Consider the following 21,778-nt stretch of genomic DNA (forward strand, 5'->3'; position numbering starts at 1 on the left):
CAGGCTGGGGCTGCAGCTCCTGGGTGTCTGAGCCCACTCTAACACTGGGATGGAGGGTACACGGGAGCGCCGCCGGGGTGCAGCGTCGCCTCTGAGAGCAGGCCCGGCTGGCGGGGGGCGTCTGGGTCCCGGGAAGGGCCTGTGTGTACACACGTGCCTCCTCTTCCTCGTCACCTGAAAACGCCACTTGCTGCTCCCTTCCCAGGGCTCTGGGGTTCTAGAACATTCTGTGCGGCCCAGTGTAGACCCTCCGTGTGCGGGGCCCCCTTTCCTCCATGGGGCCTGTGCTCTTGAGCCCGCGGCCCCTACCCGAGCCTCCGCAGGGGCCCCACGGGGCGCGCTGACTTGGGTTCCTCAGAGGGCACTTCCCAGAGGGCTGGTTCTCACGAGTCGAGCGTTATCGTGGAGTCTTGTCTGAGAATACAAACATATCTTGATGTGGGAGGCTTTGTCTATTGAGAGAAAGAATGTACGTTCCTATTCCCGGTTCGGATCTTTTGTTAAACATTTATAGGCCGCTCCCCCCCCCACCCCCCCCGCCCGTTTGTTGAATGGGAGCCGCGGCGCGTGAGCAGCGTGGCCGCCGCCGCCGTGACCTCACACGGCCTCCGCCGAGGCTGACACACCGAGCATTTCCTGTGAACGGGGAGCCTTCCTGGTCCCACCATTGTTGTCCACTTCTGCCCGGGAGAAAACAAAAATTATTTACTACGTGCGGCGTGGTGTGTGTTGCTCGCCGTGCTGGGAAACGCGCCGCTGGAGGGGTCCCAGCGCGGCTCGCGGCAGCGGGGACACGGGACACTGGGGACGCCGGGGACGCCGGGCTCGCTGGTCCTGGGGGCTGCTCGGGGGCGCGATGGCACATGCTGGTCCTCCCTCCCGCGTGCGGGGCAGAGATCGCTGCCCCCGTGCCCAGCTCAGGGCCCCCACCCCAGCCGGTTGGGGCGCAGCCTGGGGTCTGCGTTCCCGAGGCTGCGAGAGCGACCCTGGGCTCACCCTGCGCTCATCCTGCACTTTGCCGCCTTCCCGGGCCTCTGCTCTGTGGGCCCCCCTGTGGGCAGTGGTAGACACTTGGGGTGCCCAGTCAGAGGGGGACCGATGAGGACCCGAAGCCCGGGAGCCCGCAGGCCTGGCGAGTCACTCTGGCAGATGCGTGACGCGGCAGGATCCGGCCCAGCCTCCCCTCCCCAAGTGCTCAGCTCGGGGATCCCGGTTAAGGCGTCCGAGCACAGGGCTGCAGGCCTGGGGTGTGTCGAGGAGAGCGCCCTGGATGGTGGGCGGGAGGGAGGTGGGTAGTGGGGTCAGGGACAAGGTGGGAGGCCTGCCCACGGCCTGGGGTTGGGGTTGGCAGCACAGAAGGGGAGGCAGAGCTGTGCTAGGGCAGGGGGAGCTCCAGGTCGACAGGGATTTGGGGGGTCACAGTGCAGATCCCCCCCCAGGGGAGAGAGCCCCATGGCCTGAGGTATGCTCGGGGTGTGGAGTCGGGCTCCAGGCACTGTTGCCCAGCAGCGCCTCCATCCAGCACGTGGTTTTGGCGCCCGCTGTATGCACCAGGCGTGTGATGCCAGCACTGGCTTTGTGGCTGAGTTGAACACATGAGGGCCCACTCTGTGGGCAAGCAGGGGACATTGGTGGTCTGTGCCAGGGCGGATCCAGGGGAGTGTGGGGGTAGGCCGGACTGCAGCAGTGGAGGGGTGAGCCTGGGGCAGGGGCAGGGACAGCCGGTCGGGATTGGCGCCATGGGGAGAGGACGCCCAGCCCTCTGCAGGGCAGTGCATTTTGTCTAGGCACGTGGGTCCCGACCCCCCTGGAGGGTGGGGTGGCTCCCCGCCAGCCCGTCGTCTCTTAGGGACCAGCCTCCTCCTTCCTCGGGCTGCCCAGCGCCCTGTGTGACTAGGACCCCGGCCGGGGTGCGGTGGGGCGGAGCCGCTAACCGGTGTCCGCTGGAGCAGTTTCCTTGTGTGTTTCTAAGATTTGGGTCTGAGTTACACGAACGTTCGGTCTCAGTCCCGTGCCTGTTCTCAGAAGGGAGCGACCACATCGTGGTGCTTGTCTGACCTGGTTCTTGGCCACCACACCCGTGTTGTCGGAGCATCTACGGGGCCGTGTCCAGAGCGGGGCCCCCACAAGCCCCACGGGGGCCTCAGAAAGGCTGCTTCAGCCCACCTGGCACAGGAGACGGCTCACCCGGAGGAAGCCTTGGGGGGCAGAGTCGGTCGGGTGAGCTCAGCTGGGGGCTGGGGCAGGTGCACCCCGGCTGCACTCCTCCCATGCTCTGGCCCGTGCCAGGGACAGCACGGGAGCACCAGGGTCCCCAGGGGCATACACGCCACTTCCCGGCTCATCCAGCCATGGGCCTGTCCCAGACACTGAGGGGCGGTACTGGCCGGAGCATGAGCCTGAGCACACCTTTGGGCGCATCTGCCGCCACGCCGCCCCCCCCAAATTTCTGGGCATCTGTGGGCACAGGCACCTGTCGGGGGCAGTGCAGGCTTCTGTCCATGCTTTTGGTCCTTCCACGTAGGGGCAAGATGCCTTGTTTTCTAGAGGGCACCTTCGCTGGAGTGGCTTCCCTGCCTGTCCCATCGACAGGCTGCTTCTCTGCCCCACGTCCGTGTCGTAGCCCGTGCTGGGGAAGGGCACAGGCTTTGTGTCCACCGGACCCTGCTGTGTCTCACCCTTGCTGGCCTCGAGGACTTCGTGGGGATGCTGTCCCGGCCTCCCATCAGCCAGGGGCGGGTGGGCAGTGGGTTAGCTGACCTGGGTCGGGGTCAGGGCGCGCCTCCCACCCAGCAGGCGTTCACTGCCCAGGTGGTGGTCTGCACTCCGCAGCTGGTCTTCAGATGCTCATGTCTCCGTGAAGCTGTGCACCTCGGAGATGCTTAAGGATGTCTAAGTTCAGGAGGGATTATGTGCAAGCACTTCTCTTATGACCAGCCCGGTGGCCTCTTGGCGCTTGGTCACAGCTCTGGAAATGACTGAGCATGGCCAGAAGGAAGTGCTGGGCTACTGCTTATCCCTCCCCGCCTGAGGCCAAGTCTTTAAGGAACTGCTTTTACTCCCAGCTTCCTCTCTGCCTGTTGACTGATGCCCAAGTGTGGTGCGCCCAACATTAAAGACCCATCAGGGGGGCGTGCACACCCATCTCCACTCCCGGGGTGGCTGCCTCCTGGTGCCCAGGGGGTGGTACATGTTGCCACGCATGTGTGCTGGAGCTCTGTACCTGCCCTCCGTGTACCCTTCACTCTGCCCTCTTCCTCTGAACCCTGGCTTCCTACCCTGAGGCCCCCACACCCTGCAGGTGCAGCTGGTCACCAGGACCTGGGGGGAGTCAGCCTCCTCCCCTGTGGGGCTGCTTTGCTGCTGGTGCTCTGGCTGGCCATGACCTGTGACCCGACTGGAGGCTGTTTGTGCCCAACAGAGTTGTCAGTGTGGCAGCAGGAGGATGTGGGCTCTGGTGACAGTGCTGAGTTCAGGCGTCAGGGTGTCACTTGCCTTCCGTCCAGGCAGTTCCCCTCTGAGCGTTGAGTCCCTCACCAGCAGAATGAGTTCAGTAGTATGAAGCTCTCTGGCTGCCTATGAGTATAACTGCGACGCGGCTGTGCTCTGTAAATTGTCACAAGGTTGTGGTCATCAGTGGGACATGAAGAAAATGCAGTGGCTTGGGGCCCTCAGGACATCGGGAGCTGCCCCCCCCCCAGTCAGCTACCAGCCCCCCACCTAGACTGCCTGGGCTGTGCTGGTGGCAGTAGCTTACCCACCCACCCGTCACTTAGCCCCTGGGCCACGGGTCCCTCTGTCATCCTGCACAGTTGGCCCCTCTCACAGGAGCTCGGGCTGTGGAAGTCCTGGCAGTTGCTGAATGACACCCTTTCTTCAGTAAATAGTGACTGAGGCAGAGCACACCCGGTCCCTTTCGTCACAGGGCTTACCGTGCAGGGAAGCCGGCCACAGCTCGGGGTGCGGCAAAGGCACTACTCGGCCTCACAGAGCTGTGCAAGGATCAAATGAAATGCTAGAACTCGACATGACTCATTTTGAAAACCAAGCAGAAGGAGCGCAGTGACTCGCATCAGAACAACTGTTCTGCCGTTAACAGAATTTGTGGACCAAATGTGAAAGCAGCTCCCTGAAGCCGCTGGAACATTGGGAAACAGAAGGGAACAGTGCTGGGCGAGCTCTCGTCGTTTACAGCCTTCACCCTACAGACGGGCCTTGTTTGATGCCACACGGCAGTGAGGACGGCTGGACGTGTGCCCTGTTGCTGGAAGGACTCAGGGATAAAGTTTGGAACAGAGTTTGAGTGGGGTACCTTCTGCAGCCAGGGGAACCCAGGGGGCTCTGGGGACATCTCTGCTCGTATCTCTGGCTCATTTTTTTTTTTTAAGTTTATCCGTTTTAGAAGACAGGCAGCTGGGAGGAGCAGAGGGGTAGAGAGTCTTGGGCAGGCTCCGCATTGAGCACATAGCCTGATGAAGGGCTTCATCCCATGACCCCGAGTTCATGACCTCAGCCAAAACCAAGAGTCAGAGACTCGACTGACTGAGCGACCAGGCGCCCCTCTGATGACTGGTTCTTGAAATGTGGATTTATGGGCCAGGTTCCAAGCAGCTCAGTGAAAAGAAGGGAACAGATTTCCTCTGTCTCCTGTTGCAGGGGAAAGTTTTGAGTTTGAGTCCAGCCAAGTTGGTTGTTAAAATAAGAATATCAACACCCTTCAAAGGAATGTAGCAGAATGTAGAGTCTCTACAGTATGTCCTTCATAATGTCCAGGGTACAGCTTGGTATTCTTGGAGATAAGAAACAGGGAAGATGAAGATGTGACCCTTAGTCCAGTTTAAAGGTGGCGATGGAGACTCATCCCAAGGTAGTGACTCACCTGGGAATCATCAGGCTAGTGTAAGAGTGCTCAAGGACGAGAAGGAAGACCTCCTGGTGGGAAGTAGGAGATCTCAACAAGGAAACTATTGAAGAGAAAGAAGAACCAGATGGAAATTTCTAGAACTGAAAAATATAACACCTGAAAAAATCAGGAGCTGGGGTAGGACGAGACAACATACTGAAAGCTTGTTGGGCAGAAATGATGGAAGAACAGGGAGGACCGAGTTGGAGAACAGGAACGAGTGGGGCCTCGGGGCGCGTGGGGGCAGAGGCAGCGGGTCTGTCCCACCTGTGGTTGGGGTCCCAGGATGGGGCGCAGCAGATTGGGAGAACTAACAAAATTTCCCAAGCGTGCTGAAAGGTGAACGTGTACAGGCTCGGGGAGCTCAGCAGAGGCCAAGCAGGAGAAAGGAAAAAGAAAACTTTCCTTAGGCTCATCATAGTCCAACTGCTGAAAACCAAACCAGACCGAGAAAATCTTAAGCACCCAGAGGAGAGGAAGACATTTCACATCTCCAGTCACATGAAATGTCACCGCCTTCTCTGCAGACGCAGGGGAACAACCGCCTCACAGCTCCCGAGGGCGATGCGGGAGGAGTTACCCCAGAATTCTTTATCCAGCAAAAATACCCTTTAAGAATAAAAGTGAGAGGGATTTTAGAGAGCACTTGCCGTCAGCAGATTGCTGGAAGAAACGCTGAAGAGACCAAAGACAGTCCTTGAGGCAGAAGGGACGTGGTGCCACGGGAACACTCAGGTCTTCAGGAGGGAAGAAGAAGATGTTGAATAGGAGGTAAAAATAAGGGATCCCTGGGTGGCGCAGCGGTTTAACGCCTGCCTTTGGCCCAGGGCGCGATCCTCGAGACCCGGGATCGAATCCCACGTCGGGCTCCCGGTGCATGGAGCCCGCTTCTCCCTCTGCCTCTCTCTCTCTCTCTCTCTGTGTGTGTGACTATCATAAATAAAAATTAAAAAAAAGGTAAAGGGATTTAAAAAAAAAAAAAGGAGGTAAAAATAAAAGGTTTCCTTTTAATTCCCTTAAAATAAGCAGGGCTGTTTAAAACGAACAGCTCAGCGCAGAATGAGGTTTACGCAGTCTGCGGGTATGACGCATGTAGCACCTGTGGCCGGAGGAGGCTTGGGGACAAAGACACATCCGAGAGGTTCTTGCTTACGTGCTGGGCTTATCATCCGCTAGACTGAGGAGTCGGCGTGTGATGAAATCTCTAGAGCAGCTACTCAGGATAATGCTGAAAAGGCAGCGTGGACGTGAAGGTGGAAGGCAACACGGGATTCAGTTAGCTTGGCCCAGAGTAGGCAGGAACGAGAGGCGCAGAGAAAGCAAGGAATCCCCTCAGCCAGGTCAGGAATCCCGCTGCGCGCAAGGGGACACGATAGTCCGGGAGAAGGACCAGCAGAGCCACGAGGAGCCGCTGATGTGTGGAGGGCCACACGCTTGGAATAGGCTGGGGGGGATCGATCTGCTGCGCAGGTGGGAAGCCTGAGCCCCGGGGAAGTCACACTAGCATCCGGGTGGACTCCCGGTAAAGACGGTAGGGGCACGGGCACAGGGATGCGTGTGTCCTGACACCGCGCTTGGGGATCCCGAACACAAAGGTGAGCAGGATCCAGGATTTTGCTGCCACAGCCCCGGGGCAGGCCCAGCAGGTCAGGGGTGCGTCGTGTGCTGAGGCAGGGGCCTCGAAATGTGGTGCCAGGCTGCGGTGCAGCAGGTGGGCAAGGCCCTTTGCATCTCACTGGAGGCCGTGAGCTTGTCGGAACTCGGGGTGTTGGGAGGGGTTGCCGTCAGGGGGTAGATGGATGCAGGCCTGGTAGGGAGGGCGTCCCGGGCCGCAGGGGGTTGGTGGGCTGACCTCCGCAGCCCAAGCATGGGTTAGTAGAGGGTCGGTGGTCAGGGTCTTCTCACTGGTCCTATAGGCGCATCTCAGGGTTTGGAGCAGTCACACAAACATGAGCCCCTTGGTGGGTCTCCCACCACGCGGGGACAAATAAACCAGGGACCACCGTCAGGAATGCACAGTCTTTGGGGGAATACATACAGGTGGTTAGGACTTGTGGAAACCGAGCAGTGGTGGTACTCGGGCCTTGGGGGCCTCCGGAAGGTGCTCCCCGCCGGAGCTGCAGATGGCGGGACGTGTGCAGCAAGGCCAGGCCCCGGGAGGGGGGGCAGGTGTGGCCAGGTCCCCTGGTGTGCATGCGTGAGCGTGAACTCTGCTGGGAGCCACACGTCTACAGGCTGGCCAGTGTTTGTTAGTCACGTTGTGCCCTAGTAAAACCCCAACCAAAATAAGAGTCCGTGTGCCCTGGAGTAAGGCCGCGTCCCATCCTCTGAGATAGTGACCGGGTCGGGTCGCACACGTGGGGTAGGTTTGCCGGTGGTCGTCTCTGAGGATCAGGGCGCGGCCACGGGCTCCCGCACAGGGCAGTGCCGGCCTGGCCTGTGCAGTCCGTGTTGCCCCTCGCCCGCCCGGCCCAGGCCTGCCGTGGCAGCCGTAGCACACCCAGGGACACGCTCGGCACGCCGCTCATTTCCTGGGACATCCTGCTCATTTCCTGGGACTTCCGTACCTGACTTGAATAGGAACAGCGCTCCCGCTCCCCCTCCCTAAAGCTCTGTGCTGTGGAGGCCGGAGCCGACGGCTGCGCTCAGACCGCGTCGCTGCAGGGTCCTTCCCCTGCCAGGCGCGTGTGGCCGATGCGCTGGCCGGCACCCGGTGTCCCGGGGCCTGTGGGGTGCGGAGCCCTAGCCGGGGATCGCTGGCCCGCCGAAGCCCTCTCATGCGAGTTAACTTCATTGAAGTAGGACGCAGGTGCGTGATGGGCGCCTGGAGTGAGGTGACCTGTCAGCAGTGGCCCCGAAGCCCCCGCCCCCAAGGTCGACGACAGCCTATGAGCCCCTGTGGCCTTCACGTGCATGGAACCCAGTGTGCGCTCCTGTGGCTGCGTGTGTGGGAGCAGCCTGCCCCTCCCCCCAGCTGCTGCGTCTCGCTCTGGGGTGTGAGTGTGCCGTTCCACCCGCGATGGGCACGGGGTGTGTGCAATAAGGTGGCAGCATGTAGGCTGAAGGGGATCCTCGCTTCTCACTGTGCGTCTCGTGCAGAGTCCCTAACCTCTCTGAGCTTCAGATTCCCCACCTGGAAAATGGGCGCACAGCGATCCCCGCCTCCCTGGGCAGGCAGGGGATCAGATCAGAGTGACTGTCTCCTGCCAGTAGACACCTTGGCTCCAGCTGATCGCCTGATGATGCCTTCCCTTCTCGTGGGGCCCTCAGTGGTGCCTCGGAAGGCCGCTGCTGGGGGCGTTTAGGACGCCCGTGGCTAGGTGGCCCCTCAGAGGCCCTCCGGGGATATGTGCTGGCCAGTGAGGCCCAGAGTGGCTCCAGTGCAGGTCCTCACTACTCCTGACTACTCCCCTGGTCGCGGGCTGATGCGGGCCTGGTGTCTGCTGCCTGTGGGGTGGCGGTAACCACCTGAGCTGTGGGGTCCCGGTCAGCACTAGTGCAGGAGAGGGCCATGTGCCACTGGTCCCACGGGGCCTGGTCTCTGCATGTGCGTGGCCAGTCCAGGCTCTGCTTGTCACACCAGGCGCCCAGGTGTGGGTGCACCTGCAGCAGGTCCCAGGGGCTGACCCCACAGGGCCTGGTCTCTACTGTGTGTGGCCAGTCCAGGCTCTGTTCGTCACACCGGGTGCCCGGATGCACCTGCAGCAGGTCCCAGGGGCTGGCCCCACGGGGCCTGGTCTCCACGTGTGCGTGGCCAGTCCAGGCTCTGCTCGTCACACCGGGTGCCTGGGTGTGGGTGCACCTGCAGCAGGTCCCAGGGGCTGGCCCCAGGCTGCCTGATGCTTCTCACGGGGCTGTGGTTGGTTCTCAATCTCTCTGCTTCCGAGGGAGGCACCGGGACCCCGCGGCGTCTCCCGCGCCCAGATGTGTGTGCCCACATGTGAGCACGCCTGCGCCGGCGGCGCCCATCCCCGGGGCGCGGGGTCCGCGTGTGCCCGACAGCCCGCCCGTGTCTGCCGCAGGCCTCCCGGAGCAGTACTACAGCCTCACCTGGTTCCTGAGCCCCGTCCTCGGCCTCCTCTTCACGCCCATCATCGGCTCGGCCAGTGACCGCTGCACCCTGAGCTGGGGCCGCCGGCGGCCCTTCATCCTCGCCCTGTGCGTCGGCGTGCTCTTCGGCGTGGCGCTCTTCCTGAACGGCTCCGCCATCGGTGAGTGTCCCCGCGCCCCGAGAGCCCCGCGGGGGGCAGCCTGGCGGCGGCGGCTGCCCTGGGGCTTCCGGGCCCCACGTGGGAACGCCGTGGGGACCTGTTCGCAGGGAAGCCCTTCCTGTTGTGACCCGCTTGTTTTCCCTGCGTATCTGACAGCACGTCCTGTTTCCAGCCTTGCTGCAGAAATTCCCTCCGTTTTTCTCCGTTTCTCAGACTTGGTATTGAAAGCGTCCAGACCCAGTTCCATACTTTTTTTTTGTTTCGCGTACTCGTGGTTTGTTCTGCCTTTGTTGTTGTTGTTGTTTGGTGTTTAATTAAAGCAGCTCTTTGTGGGAAAATAGTTTTTGCCCTGAGGGAGCCCATCAGAACTGCTAAAAACAAAACCTTATTTTCTGGCAATGACTGTTTAAGGCGGAGGCTTCATCTGTGGTCCGACGTAAGCGGGCGTGCCCCCCGTCTGCGACAAGTGAGGTGGAAGCCAGTGATGTGGGAGCACTCACGAGGCGCCCCAGAAACCCTCCGTTTCCCCGAGGCCCCTGCTCCCTGCCGGCCCGGAGTCCAGGCCCCTGTGGGCCGGGGGCTGCAGGCTCTCACAGGCGGTCACCTCCAACCTAGGGGGCCGGCGTCCCCTCCCAACACAAGGACCCAGAGGGAAAGCTGTGGCCTCGAAGGCTGCGTCTGCGCAGGTGGTCCTGCTGGAACATGGCCTCAAGGGGCAGGGACGGGTGGGCTACGGCCCCGCCCCGACGCCCTCTCTTGGGGAGCTCACGCTTCTCCTGGGCTTCTCCCCCACACCTCCTGTGCTGCCGCGAATCTGCTCGGGGCCCCCGTTCTGTACCCGCTGCCACCTGCACATGCGTGGGGACAGGATGCCAGCAGAGCTCAAGCACCAGGCTGTAGCTCCACCATCGGGGTACTGGGTTGCTCTCTGGGTTCAGGGCATACTCCCCAGGACAGGTGAGACGTGGCTGTGCTTGGAGCTGCTTTGGGTGCTTCCAGCCCACTGAGGGAGGAAAGGTGCTTGAGCGGGGCCGTTCACGTCGCTCCTCAGGGCCACGCGTTTCTGGCACCCAGGCCCTTCCTAGAAGGTGCTTGACCGGCCCTGGGGGTGGCGGTGGGTGTCGTGAGTACTTCCCATGGTGTCTCGCCTGCGGTCTGACCCCGGCCCTCAGGACAGCTCGCCCATGGTTCTGGCCAGTGCCTTGCGTGCCGTCTGCCTTAGGAAATGTTCTCAGTGTTGGCCTTAAAACGTTAACTCTTCTTAAAGCAAATTAGAAAATAAACCCGGGGTCACCATGTAGTGTCGGTTAGACGGATTCAGTCTTTTTTTGGAGGGTGTGACACCACAGCGGATGAATAGGGACGTGTGTGTGGATGACTGGGGAGACCCACCGAGGGGGCGCCCCTGCAGGCGCTGGGCCAGGCGGGTGCACACGCTCCCCCCCAGGCCCTGGCTGGCAGCTGATCCTGAACCCTGGCAGTGCGTGCACCTCAGGGCGTCACCCATCACCTCTTCTCACTGGTGCTCAGTTAGTGCTCCCGACACGGCCCTGCTTCCCTGTGAGGGTTGGGGAGGAAGGACCGTTTTCCCTCTTTAGCTACAAAAGGTAAAGATAAGCGAGCTCCTTGAGGTTCACCCAATAGCTCACGTGACTGGGGAGAAAGAAAAACCCTACAAGCAACAGAAATAGAAAAAACCAAGGCCCATCTTCTGTCCTAGAGTCTGTCCCAGGGGACGCGCCCCTTTCTGACCTTGGCCAGAGCATCCCCACCTCCCCTTTGGTGGCCGTCCTCTCCTAGGAGCTGAGGCCTGACTGCCCCTGTGTGTTCGTTCAGGCCTGTCCCTTGGTGATGTCCCCAACCGGCAGCCCATCGGCATCGTCCTCACAGTGCTGGGGGTGGTCGTCCTGGATTTCAGCGCCGATGCGACCGAGGGCCCCATCCGTGCCTACCTGTTGGATGTGGTGGACAGCGAGGAGCAGGACATGGCCCTTAACATCCACGCCTTCTCTGCTGGTGAGGGCACGCCCCCCGCCCCCACCCCACCCCACCCCACCCCACCCCCAGCCCTTACCCGGTTCATCCCGGGAGGACCAGCGCGGGGAAGGCTGTTCCCGTGGCCCCCTCCTCCCCACCTCAGGGGCTGGTGGGCGAGGCGGTGAGCAGGCCACTGCTAACCTGTCCCTGCACTCGGGCTCTGTTGACATCCGTTGGGAACAGCAGCTTCCTGAGCTTAGGGCTGCGCGGTCAGGACTGCCCGGAGTCGAGGGCAGCCATCCATTTCCTGTCCTGGCAGAGAGCTGCTCCCGATTCCTTAGGCAGGAGTCTGTTAATCTCCAAACCTAGGGTCAGCTGTGGTTTCTCGTCTTGTTTTTCCTACCGTTTTCTCATTTTCCATCCCCAAAACTCATCCTGACTCAGGACGTAGCTATGAGTGGTGGCCCTGGTCCAGGATTAAGGGTAGAGACCCTTCTAGACCTTTCCTAGCTTCTCCTCCTCAGGGAGGGAGTGTCGAGGCGCCCTGCACCACTCACGGGCTCCCTCCGTCTCTCCCACCCGATCAGGCCTCGGCGGGGCCATCGGCTACGTGCTGGGAGGCCTGGACTGGACCCAGACCTTCTTGGGCGCCTGGTTCCGGACACAGAACCAGGTGCTCTTCTTCTTCGCGGCCATCATCTTCGTGGTGTCGGTGACCCTGCACCTGTTCAGCATCGAGGAGGAGCAGTACAGCCCCCAGCAGGAGCGGGGCGGGGAGGCGGCCGACACCCTGGCCCCCGCCGCCCGCGTGCACGTCCTGGACGGTGGCGTGGCCCTGTTCCCCGAGGAGGTGCAGTCAGAGCACGAGCTCACCCTGGACTACCTGAGTGTGGACATGGTGCGGAGCAAGAGCGACTCCGTGCTGCACGTGCCGGACGCCGCCCTGGACCTGGAGCCCGAGCTGCCCTTCCTGCCCGACATCGAGCCCTCCATCTTCCACGACGGCTCGTACCCCGGCACCCCCCGCAGCACCAGCCAGGAGCTCGCCAGAGCCAGGCCGGCCCGCCTGGCCTCACTGCTCAGGGAAACTGCGAAGGAGGATGAGACGCTGCTCGATAATCACTTGAACGAAGCCAAAGTCCCCAACGGGAGCGGCTCTCCCCCGAAAGACGGACTGGTCGGCTACACCAGGGTGGACACGAAGCCCTCGGCCGCGTCCGGCTCCATGAGGCGGCGAAGGCACATGTTCCGCCGCCAGGCCTCCAGCACCTTCTCCTACTACGGCAAGATCGGGTCCCACCGCTACCGCTACCGGCGGGCCAACGCCGTGGTCCTCATCAAGCCGTCGCGCAGCATGAGCGACCTGTACGACCTGCAGAAGCGGCAGCGGCAGCGCTGCCGGCACCGGAACCAGAGCGGGGCCACCACGTCCAGCGGGGACACGGAGAGCGAGGAGGGGGAGGGCGAGACCACCGTGCGGCTGCTGTGGCTGTCCATGCTGAAGATGCCCAAGGAGCTGATGCGGCTGTGCCTCTGCCACCTGCTCACCTGGTTCTCCGTCATCGCCGAGGCCGTGTTCTACACCGACTTCATGGGCCAGGTCATCTTTGAAGGGGACCCCAAGGTGAGAGCCCGGGCCCTTGCTTTTGGCAGCTGGAGGGGTGGTGGCTGGGGGGCGTGTGGCAGCAGGAGGGATGGTGGCCGGGGGCTCAGCGGCAGACGGGCTGCTCCCAAGACAGCATCCGCAGCCTGGTGCCTATGGTGCAGGGAGAAGGCAGACTGGGGGCAGCTGGCCACGTGCACCCCGGATTCTGTGGTTAGGGGTATACGATGATGAGCTGGAGAGGCTTGAAGGGAGGCGGTGCCCCGCTGCTCTGCACCCACCTGCCCCTTGCTGCTTGGGGGCGGGGGATGGAACCTGTGTTCCCTGCAGCCCGGCTTGCCTGGGACCTGCTTCTGTTCCCGTGGCATCAGCTGCCTCACACCTGTGGCCTGAGCACAGGCTCGGCCTCCCTCCCCTCCAGGCAGGCCTCCCTCCGACTCCGGCGCAGGGCAGGGGTGAGGCTGCGGGGGCTTAAAACCGCCCGGAGACCAGCCGTCCTGTGGCTGAGGCTCCTGTCCCGAGTAGCGCTCAGCACTGTAAACAGCCTGCCCTCGGTTGAGATGGGAAGTAACTTCCTTCGCCCAAAGGGTGTGGCACATGGTCCCTGCCCGCCCCGAACCTCAGTCTCTCCTTTCTGGGACAGGCTCCCTCCAACTCGACCGCCTGGCAGGCCTACAACGCCGGCGTGAAGATGGGCTGCTGGGGCCTGGTCATTTACGCGGCCACTGGCGCAATTTGCTCAGGTAAGCGGTCCTTGGGGCCGGCGGCGGCGTTCCCTGGGAGATGCTTTGGGTTGGGAAGTGGGGCCGAGGTCAAGGTCATCCTGCTCTGAAGGTGGGCCTGACTCTGAATGTGGCTGTGGCTCAGGGGCAGAGGCGTGGAGACTGGTGTGTCTAGAATTGTGCCTCCCGAGCCCCCACACAGGCTGGTGCTGTGAGCTGGTTCCTGCCCGGCGGCTCCTCCGAGGGAGGCTGGCTAGGGTCGGGCCCAGGAGGATGGCGGGACTGCCCGAGCTGTGCCCGCGAGCCCGCAGAGGGCTCCGTGCATCTTAGCCAGGAGCACAGGGAGGGGGAATGCCAATCCCACAGCGGGCGTGAGGTCATGAGGTGTGTTCAGGTTCTGCACTGTCGGGGGGGGGCTGGAGGTGCGGTTTTATCATCGAGGATGGGGGTCCGGGTGCCAAGCCCTAGTCTTGGGAGCAGCCTTCCAGAAATGGGGCTCAGCCAGGGCCCGGGGTCTCCTAAACAAGTCTGGTCTGGGTCCTGCCCCGTCTCTACACGAACCATAGAAGGGGAAGGTCAGCGTGGTGTCAGCTTGGCCTGGACTTGAGGGTGGCCGAGGTCAAGGCCACTGGACAGCGGGAAGCCAGCCTTACTGGCTGTGTTTGGCAGAGATGCTTCTGGGGGGAGGTGATATTAAGCTGCTGGGTAGAAAGGAGGAGTGGGAGTCTGTCCCTCTAGACCAGGCATTTACTCCTGAGGAAACCAGCCACCCCTCGAGATCCCAAGTCTCGACCAGGTGTGGGCCTGGCCTGGTGGGAAGGGTCTGGGCTGGGGTGGGCTGCAGGGTGGGGAGGGTCCAGGGAGCTGCACGATGGGACCAGGCTCCCGACGCTGGGACCCGGAGGGCTGACTTTTCCCCAAAAGTGCTGGAGCCCCTAGGAGTTGAGCGAGGGAGGCATGGTGAGCTGCAGGTGTGTGGGGGTCGGGGCAGCAGTGTGGTGGCAGGTGGTCAGGTGGTCGCGGGGAAGGGCCTCCGTGCCGCAGAGGCGACAAGGGGCAGGAGAGGTGGGCATGCGGCTCAGGGCCTGGTCAGTCACTGTCCTGTGGCCTCGTTCTCTCCGCAGCCCTGTTACAGAAGTACTTGGACAACTACGACCTGAGCATCAGGGTCATCTATGTGCTGGGGACGCTGGGCTTCTCCATTGGCACGGCTGTGATGGCCATGTTTGCCAACGTCTACGTCGCCATGATCATGATCAGCACCATGGGCATAGTCTCCATGAGCATCTCCTACTGCCCCTACGCCCTGCTCGGGCAGTACCACGACATCAAGGAGGTGCGTCCATGGCTGCGGGGGGCAGGGGGCATGCGAGGGGGGACATCAGGGGGGCAGTGGAGGAGGGGCTGGGGTACGAGGTCACCAGCCTGAAATGCATGTCAGGTCAGATCATCAGGCTCCAAAGCCCATACTCATTCTCTGCACATCTCTAGGCAGAGCTCCACGCCTTCCATGGGGGACACCTGGGGTGCAGACCACCCCCCTAGGTCTTTGGTTCTGAAGGGACCAACAGAGCCGCCTGCCCGGGTCAGTCCAAGGCACGGGTTTCCTGCCTCCAAAGGCCCTGCTCCTTCCGTGGCCTGGCAGCTGGCACCCCTGCCCTCTGGCACCTGCCTGGACGCTTCAGTTGCATCTTAGGGATTTTGTTTGGGTGCCTGGGGGGGGCTGGCTGCCCCTTAATATCCCCTCACAGGCCCCCAATGAGGGGAGCGCGACCAGCACTGTCCTGTCCAATAGAGCATGGGCCGTCTAGGTCAGGCTACGCTTTCAAGTAGCTCCCTTTAAATAGGGGTGTAGACCCATAAAATCCCTTTAATGGCATATTCTGCTTATCGCAGCACATTCAAAATACGATTATTTCAAGACACGCTCAGTACAAACTATTGATTGATGTGTCCAAGCCTTGAAATGCTGTGGGTATTTCGCACCCGCGGTACCTCTCGACTCAGACCGGCCACCTTGCCAAGTGCTCAGCAGCCACAGTGCAGGTGTAGACCGTGGTTCTCAAGCTTCCAACACAGACCCTAGAAGTAAAGGAACACGAGAAAGCTCGTATTTCTTTCTTCCTAAACCTAAACTATGTTTAATCTTCTCTTGTGCAATTACAGAAGCAAAGTAAATCCTGTGTGATTAGGTGCCTACCAAACACCAAACTAATGAAAACCAAAATAAAAGTGTTATTTCTCAACAAGCTTTTCAGTTAAAGTATAACACGACTACAGGAAAGTACCCAAACTATAAAGGAACAGCTTAGCGGATTTTTCGCAAACGAACGAGAAATTAATGCAGGCCAAGAAACCATAGAAGAGTGGTGCTGGTCCTAAGCTCTAGCTCCGTGTAGTCATCTTGCAATGTTTGAACCTTATGTGATTGGAATGTGTCTGCTTTGACTTCACGCCTGTGCTTCCCTCCTGTGCTTGCAGAGGGCGGTTCTTCATTCCCTTTCGTATTTCACCGTATGGCCACAGTTTATTGCTCCATTCTGCTGGCGGTGGCATTGGGTGGCGCCTTGTCCTGTGCGCGCTTGCAGTCCACCTGGGATACATTGTGCGTGTGTGTGGTTTGAGGTAGAAGAGCGTGACTTTATCGTTTTCCCACGGACGGGTAGCTGCTGACCCAGTGCCACTCACTGTTAAGGGCCACGAGGTCCCCGGCTGCACTGCGGTGCGGGCCCTGTCGGAGCTGGGTGCCCGCGTGTGGGGGTGGTGTTTCCGGTCCCTCGGTACTCTCTTCCACTGGCCGGCCGGTCTGTCCTCAGACAAGCGTTCCACTGTTTTGTAATAAGACTCAAAACCTGATGCTGTACGTCCTTCAGCTTTGTTCTTCTGTAAGATTGTCTTGGGTATTCTTGACCTTTTACTTTCCATCTAAATGTTAGATCAGTTTCTGGGCTTTTTAATTGAAAATGCACTGATTATATAGATCAATTTGTGGAGAGTTAAAAACTTTGTAGTCCTGAGCCTCTCTACCCATAAACGTGGCGTACTCTTCTGTTAATTCTTAGAGCATATCTGTAGATCCTTTTGGACGTCATACACAATCCCATCATCCGTGTATAATGAGATTAATTTTTTTCTTTTCCAATCCTTAATACATTTTATTTATTTTCCTTGCCTTATTGCAATGGCCAGAGTCTCCAATACAATGTTGAATAGAAGTGGGACGGGGTCGGGGAGACAGGCTGAGTGGTCGCCAAGCAGCTGAGTGGAAGGCAAGTTTTGTTTCCAGACTTCTGAGCTAATATTCAAACCACGGGAATGTTGACCAATGGTTTAACTTGCCCTCACAGCCCTCACTCTTGTGCTCTCTTCTCTTGCAGTACGTGCACCACAGCCCCGGGAGCTCCAAGCGTGGCTTTGGCATAGACTGCGCCATCCTCTCCTGCCAGGTGTACATCTCCCAGATCCTGGTGGCGTCTGCCCTTGGGGGCGTGGTGGACGCCGTTGGGACTGTGCGCGTCATCCCCATGGTGGCCTCCGTGGGCTCCTTCTTGGGCTTCCTGACAGCCACATTCCTGGTGATCTACCCAGAGGTGTCGGAAGAGGCCAAGGAAGAGCAGAGAGGCCTGTCTTCCCAGCCGACAGGTGACGGGGATGGCGGCGAGAAGCCCACCGTCCTGACGCTGTCCCGGAAGGAAGGCCTGCAGGGGCTGGTGGAGACAGAGTCGATGGTCTGAGCCTCATCCCCGTGCACACACATTCCAGGGGGGGTGGCCGGGGGGGCACAGGTGGCGGGCGGGTTGGTCACTATTGGCTTTGGTGGCAGCACAAACCAGAGTTCTTCACAACACGGTGGGGATGCAGTAGCTGTAGGGTAGGGCTGAGCCACTAGGCAAAAACACCACACTAATTACTTTTTCCACGATTAAAAAAATCATTTGAAATATTTTTTTTAATTGAAAAAGATCTTCTAATTTCAACTTGTATTCTGCAGGTGTATTATTCTGCATGTTTTAAAATTATAAGCCAGATTTACAATCGAGACAAGCAATTTAGAGAAAAGTAAGATGTTCATTTCCCAAGGTCATAACCAAACACGAAAGTACGTGCTGTCGTCCGCTGCATGTGCCCCACGTGCGTCCCGTGGACAGCAGCGTGTAGCCCGTGACTGAGCCCTTCCGTCACCTCTCCGGACGCCCGCACGGTCGGGTCGTGCTGTCAGGTGTCCTCACGTTCTGTTGGTGCTGCAGTTATTGGAGAGTATTTTTCTTTACCATTATTTTAGAAAAAATTTTTTCTCTCAAAACTGGTTTTCTTTGAAGAAAACAGCATCACGTCTTTTCCTCAGATTCTGACAGATGGCGCGTGGGGCAGGCCTGCCTCTGGGCAGCGGTGGGGGGCAGCGGGGGGCGTGGTGACAGGGACCCCCCGGGCAGGAGAGGGCGATCTGAGCGCGCCCCGCGGGGGCAGCGCCCCGCCAGCAGGTGGGCCCCAGCAGGTGCGCACACGTCCATCACCCCCCCCCCCCCCCCCGCCCCAACCCCGTCGTTTTCGCCCAGAGCTCCCCGGAGAGGTTGTCGACTCCTTCGTTGCACTTTGACTCGTGTTTAAACCATTCGTTGGGGAAATCATGAGGGCAGAGCCCAGGCGCGGCCTTGCCCCCTGGGTTCTGCCGCCAGGCCTACCTCGGGTGTGTGGGACTCGCCCCGGCGCGTGGGGACTCCGCGCACCGGGACTCCTCTGACCTCTTCTGACCTCGTCGCCTGCTCACCCCGCTCGACGCCGGAGTCCGAGCAGTGGCAAAGTGAAGCAAGTGTCTGGGACCCAAGGAAGGTCCGCTCCCCGGAGGACTCTGCAGCGTTTCTGCTTTCAGCGTCTAAGCGAAACTCGGACTTTGGGGAAGCGCAGTCACGAGATGCTGCAGCTGCGTGGGAAAGCTCTTCAAAACCACAGTCTCTATAACTGAGCAGTTTCTGCTTTTCTTTTGGAATGGTCAGTCCAAGCTTCCTGATGTCACCTGGACACAGACGATGGTATAACTTCGCTGCCTCAAGTTGTTTCTTTTTTTAAAAAAAAATAAAGAACTTTAAGATGCATGAACAATCATGCTGCAATATGATCATTCTAAAGCAAATATATACACATATATGTAATATATATATGTATATATATTTCAAGATGAGACTAAGCAGTTTTTAAATAAATTACTTGAATTTTCTGTGTATTCAAAGGACTGGCTGTCTAGCGTACTTGGCCGGCCTCTGGTCGCGCCGTGTCCCCCAGCCGCTGGTGGCATCGGGCAGGTCGTGTTCGTGTCCGAGGAGAAGCAGTGCCTGCCCGCAGCGGCCCCCCTTGCACTCAGGAGCCCGGGACCTCCGAGAACCGGCGCCAAGACGCGAGCGTTTTCTGTGTGTTGACCTGTGAGGCGGCCTAGGGAATGTCAAGCTCAGACAGGGACAGTCCTCCTGCTGCTGGAAGCGCTGCTGGCCTCGGTGCAAAGCCCCAGCCTCCTGTGCGAGCCGGGCCGGGCCCCCTTGGCAGGCCCGGGATCCGGTGTGGCCCGTCCCCCTGATGGCTTTGTGACCCTGGGTCCTCCCACTTTGGTTCCCGGGACCCTAGTTGGGTTGGGTCCTCCAGGTCACAGCCTGCCCTGCTGGGGTCACCAGGAAAGGGGGTGGCAGGAGAGTAGAGGATTTGGGGCGGGGGTGGATCGGTCCTGAATTGAGATACGATGTGAACCGAACACAGGCCTCCAGCAGGAGGGCCGCAGCTCCCCGGGCAGCCGCCTTCTGTGCCCGGTGCCCCCAGACCTGGAGCCCGACGGCTGTGTGTGCGGGACGCGCGGGGCCCAGGCTGGCGCAAGGGGCTTCCAGCGGGACGACCACCAGAGAAGCGTGTCAGCCCTAGCAGCCCCAGCCTCACGCTTCCCCGTGATCTGAAATGACAAGGCCCCCGGAGGACACTGTGAGGCCCCTCTTAGGGTCACGACGCCCTGCACCGTGAAAGCGGCCCCGGGCGGGGCTGCAGACGCCAGTGGCTGTGCAGGTGTGTGCAGGGCGTGCAGCCCGGTGGATGCTGACGACCGCTCTTTCTTACTCTGTGGGCCTGGTCAGTGTGCAGACCTGCGAGGAGAGGGAGGTGCCTTGTGGTTGGGGTCAGAGTCGGTCCGCAGCTGCCGCCTTGGGCTCTTGGTCCGGGTGCGAGCGCGGAGGTGCGCCTCTGCCCGCCCTTGCGGCAAGGGCGAGGGGATTTCAGGATTGTTCAGGGTCACACTGACTCGAGACCCTCGAGTGTCTTCACCTGTGTCTTAAGAGGTGCGAGGAGGAGCTGGCTGTTTGCACAACGTGTTTGTGGTCTGTGGCTCAAGTGGGGTTCCCAATGCTGTAGCTCAGTGGGGACGCAGCAGACGGTCCCAGGGCCGTCCGTGTGCAGCCTGGTGACCGACAGGCCCCTGGGTGGCCTTGGGCTTCGTGGGCACAGCTAAGTGGACTGGGAGCACGGCTGGTGGGCATGCTGTTGGGTGCATGGCTGTGTAGCATTAAATGGGCTTGTCACCAAAATAGGCAAACGTTGGTCTGATTTGCCCTTTTGTTCCCCATATGTCAGCAAAGTAAAGAATCTGGCAAAGAAATGACCCAAACACATGCAGTTGTCTGGGTTGTGCTGGAGCCTGCTTGTGGGGAGGAGGTGGGGTGCTGTCCGCGTCAGGCCAGGCCCCCACTCTGCGCCCCTTTGCCCCTGATGTGTTGGCCGAGGGCCGTCGTGACCGTGCGGTGGCAGTGGGGGCAGGAGGCTCAGCAGCAGCTTCACACCTGCTGAGCGAGGCGGCCGCTGCGCACTGCCCAACACCCAGCCTTGGGTTCCTGGAGCCCTCGGGAGGACCAGGCCAGGCGCAGGCAGGGAGGCAGGGTGACCAGGGCGCCCCTCAGGTGCTCACGAGAGTGTCTGAGGTACCAAAGTGTGGGGAAGCAGGTCCCTGACACCCCCCCCCCCCATCCCCAAAGTGGAGCCTGTGTGCGGGCCCGCAGGCAGCAGGATGTGGAGAGAAGCTGAGCACGGGCTACGGGGCAGGGCAAGCTGCTAAAACAGCCGGTTCACACCGGACCCAAACCCACGTTGGAAAAGACCCACCAAACGTTCCTTTCCCTCACCCGCCCTCCTCTGAGCTCTGCCCACCTCCGGGGGAGGGGGGGAAGCAGGGCCCCGTAGCTGCTGGAACCCCCCCTGCCCTCCTCGTGCATCCACAAGCAGCTGCTCTGCAGGCCCAGCATCCGCCTGCCTGCCTCGGGGCCTGGGGCTGCCCTGGAGGCCCCTCCGTGGGGCGCTTGGCCTGGTGGGTCCCATCGGCACAGCGCTGGACACTCGTCACGTTTGGGGGCCCAGCCGGAAAGCCGCCCGTTACCTCCTCACCAAAGCCAGCTGCCACCGTCCTGGCCTGAGCCCCGAGCCTGGCTGCTCCGCCGTGACCTCGGGGTGGCCCGGTGCCCCCTCCCCCGGGCTGCCAGGGCCACCCCCCCTCGTGCTGTGGACTGAGACGCGCTCTCGGGGGCAGAAGGACCCATTTGTTGGAAATGCCTCTTGTTACCAGACTCCCCAGGCATCTCGGAACAACACTATTTAGTTCCATTGTGAACTGGCCACAGGACAACTTTTTTTATCAACTTATTAAGTTGGGGCAGTATAATAGCTCTTGCTGATTTTAGCAACGATATAAGTGTGTGTTAAACACATAATGTTTTATGAGGAGAAGGGACTATAAAGAAGAGTAATATCGCACATTAACTTTTTTTATTAGGTGGTGAAAAGTGGCCTGGTGTCTGTGTCCGCAGAGCCCGTGGTTCTGTGGTTTCCCAGGTGACCTTGCCTGCATGTCTGCTGCATTTCTGTCCCTTCCTCCGAGGCCAACCTGGCCTCCCCCCAGGGCCTCCCTGGGTCTGTTTTGCTGTAAGTCTGTGGTTAAATCTTAATAAACCTTTCCCTACCAGGTGACCACGTGGGTGTGTCTGAGTCACTTCCCCCAGGCCCCTCCCTGTGCCTTCCTGTGCTGGGCTGGGGCGGCCTGGGTGGGTGCGGTGGGGGAGGGCGGCTGCTCCTGTGGTCTCCCCAGACCCCCCTCCTGACCCTGCAGCCTGTAGTCTCCCCTTCCCTGCCGGGTCGGAACCAGCACAGGCCACCTTCAGCGAGGCCCCTCCCGACGCCCCCAGCCCAGGGTGCCGAGGTCACGCTCTGCCCACCTCCCGGTGCCCAGGTGGGAGCTCAGCCAGGCTGAGCGGGTGGGGGTGTGGGAGGTGACGCCCAGCCGGTAGCCTGTCCCCCTGGCTCAGGGTGGCCACAGAGGGGGAGCTGCTCAGAGGCGGGGCCGCAC

General features: G+C 60.6%; 1 protein-coding gene across 5 annotated transcripts in view; it reads left to right on the forward strand.

The window, feature by feature from the left end:
- The window catches only part of SLC45A4 (solute carrier family 45 member 4), a 57,129-nt gene extending 35,724 nt beyond the window's left edge, over positions 1–21,405 (forward strand). For all 5 annotated transcript variants that reach the window (XM_041768960.1, XM_041768961.1, XM_041768959.1 and 2 more), the window contains 6 exons: positions 8,926–9,114; positions 10,951–11,130; positions 11,679–12,715; positions 13,338–13,437; positions 14,541–14,752; positions 16,794–21,405. In XM_041768960.1, the coding sequence (XP_041624894.1) occupies positions 8,926–9,114; positions 10,951–11,130; positions 11,679–12,715; positions 13,338–13,437; positions 14,541–14,752; positions 16,794–17,150 (2,075 nt within the window). In that variant the 3' untranslated portion in view covers positions 17,151–21,405. The remainder of the gene's footprint in view (positions 1–8,925; positions 9,115–10,950; positions 11,131–11,678; positions 12,716–13,337; positions 13,438–14,540; positions 14,753–16,793) is intronic.
- The last annotated feature ends 373 nt before the right edge of the window (positions 21,406–21,778 follow it).

Source organism: Vulpes lagopus, chromosome 9 (genome assembly GCF_018345385.1).
Source record: "Vulpes lagopus strain Blue_001 chromosome 9, ASM1834538v1, whole genome shotgun sequence".
In the NCBI taxonomy this organism is placed as follows: domain Eukaryota; kingdom Metazoa; phylum Chordata; class Mammalia; order Carnivora; family Canidae; genus Vulpes; species Vulpes lagopus.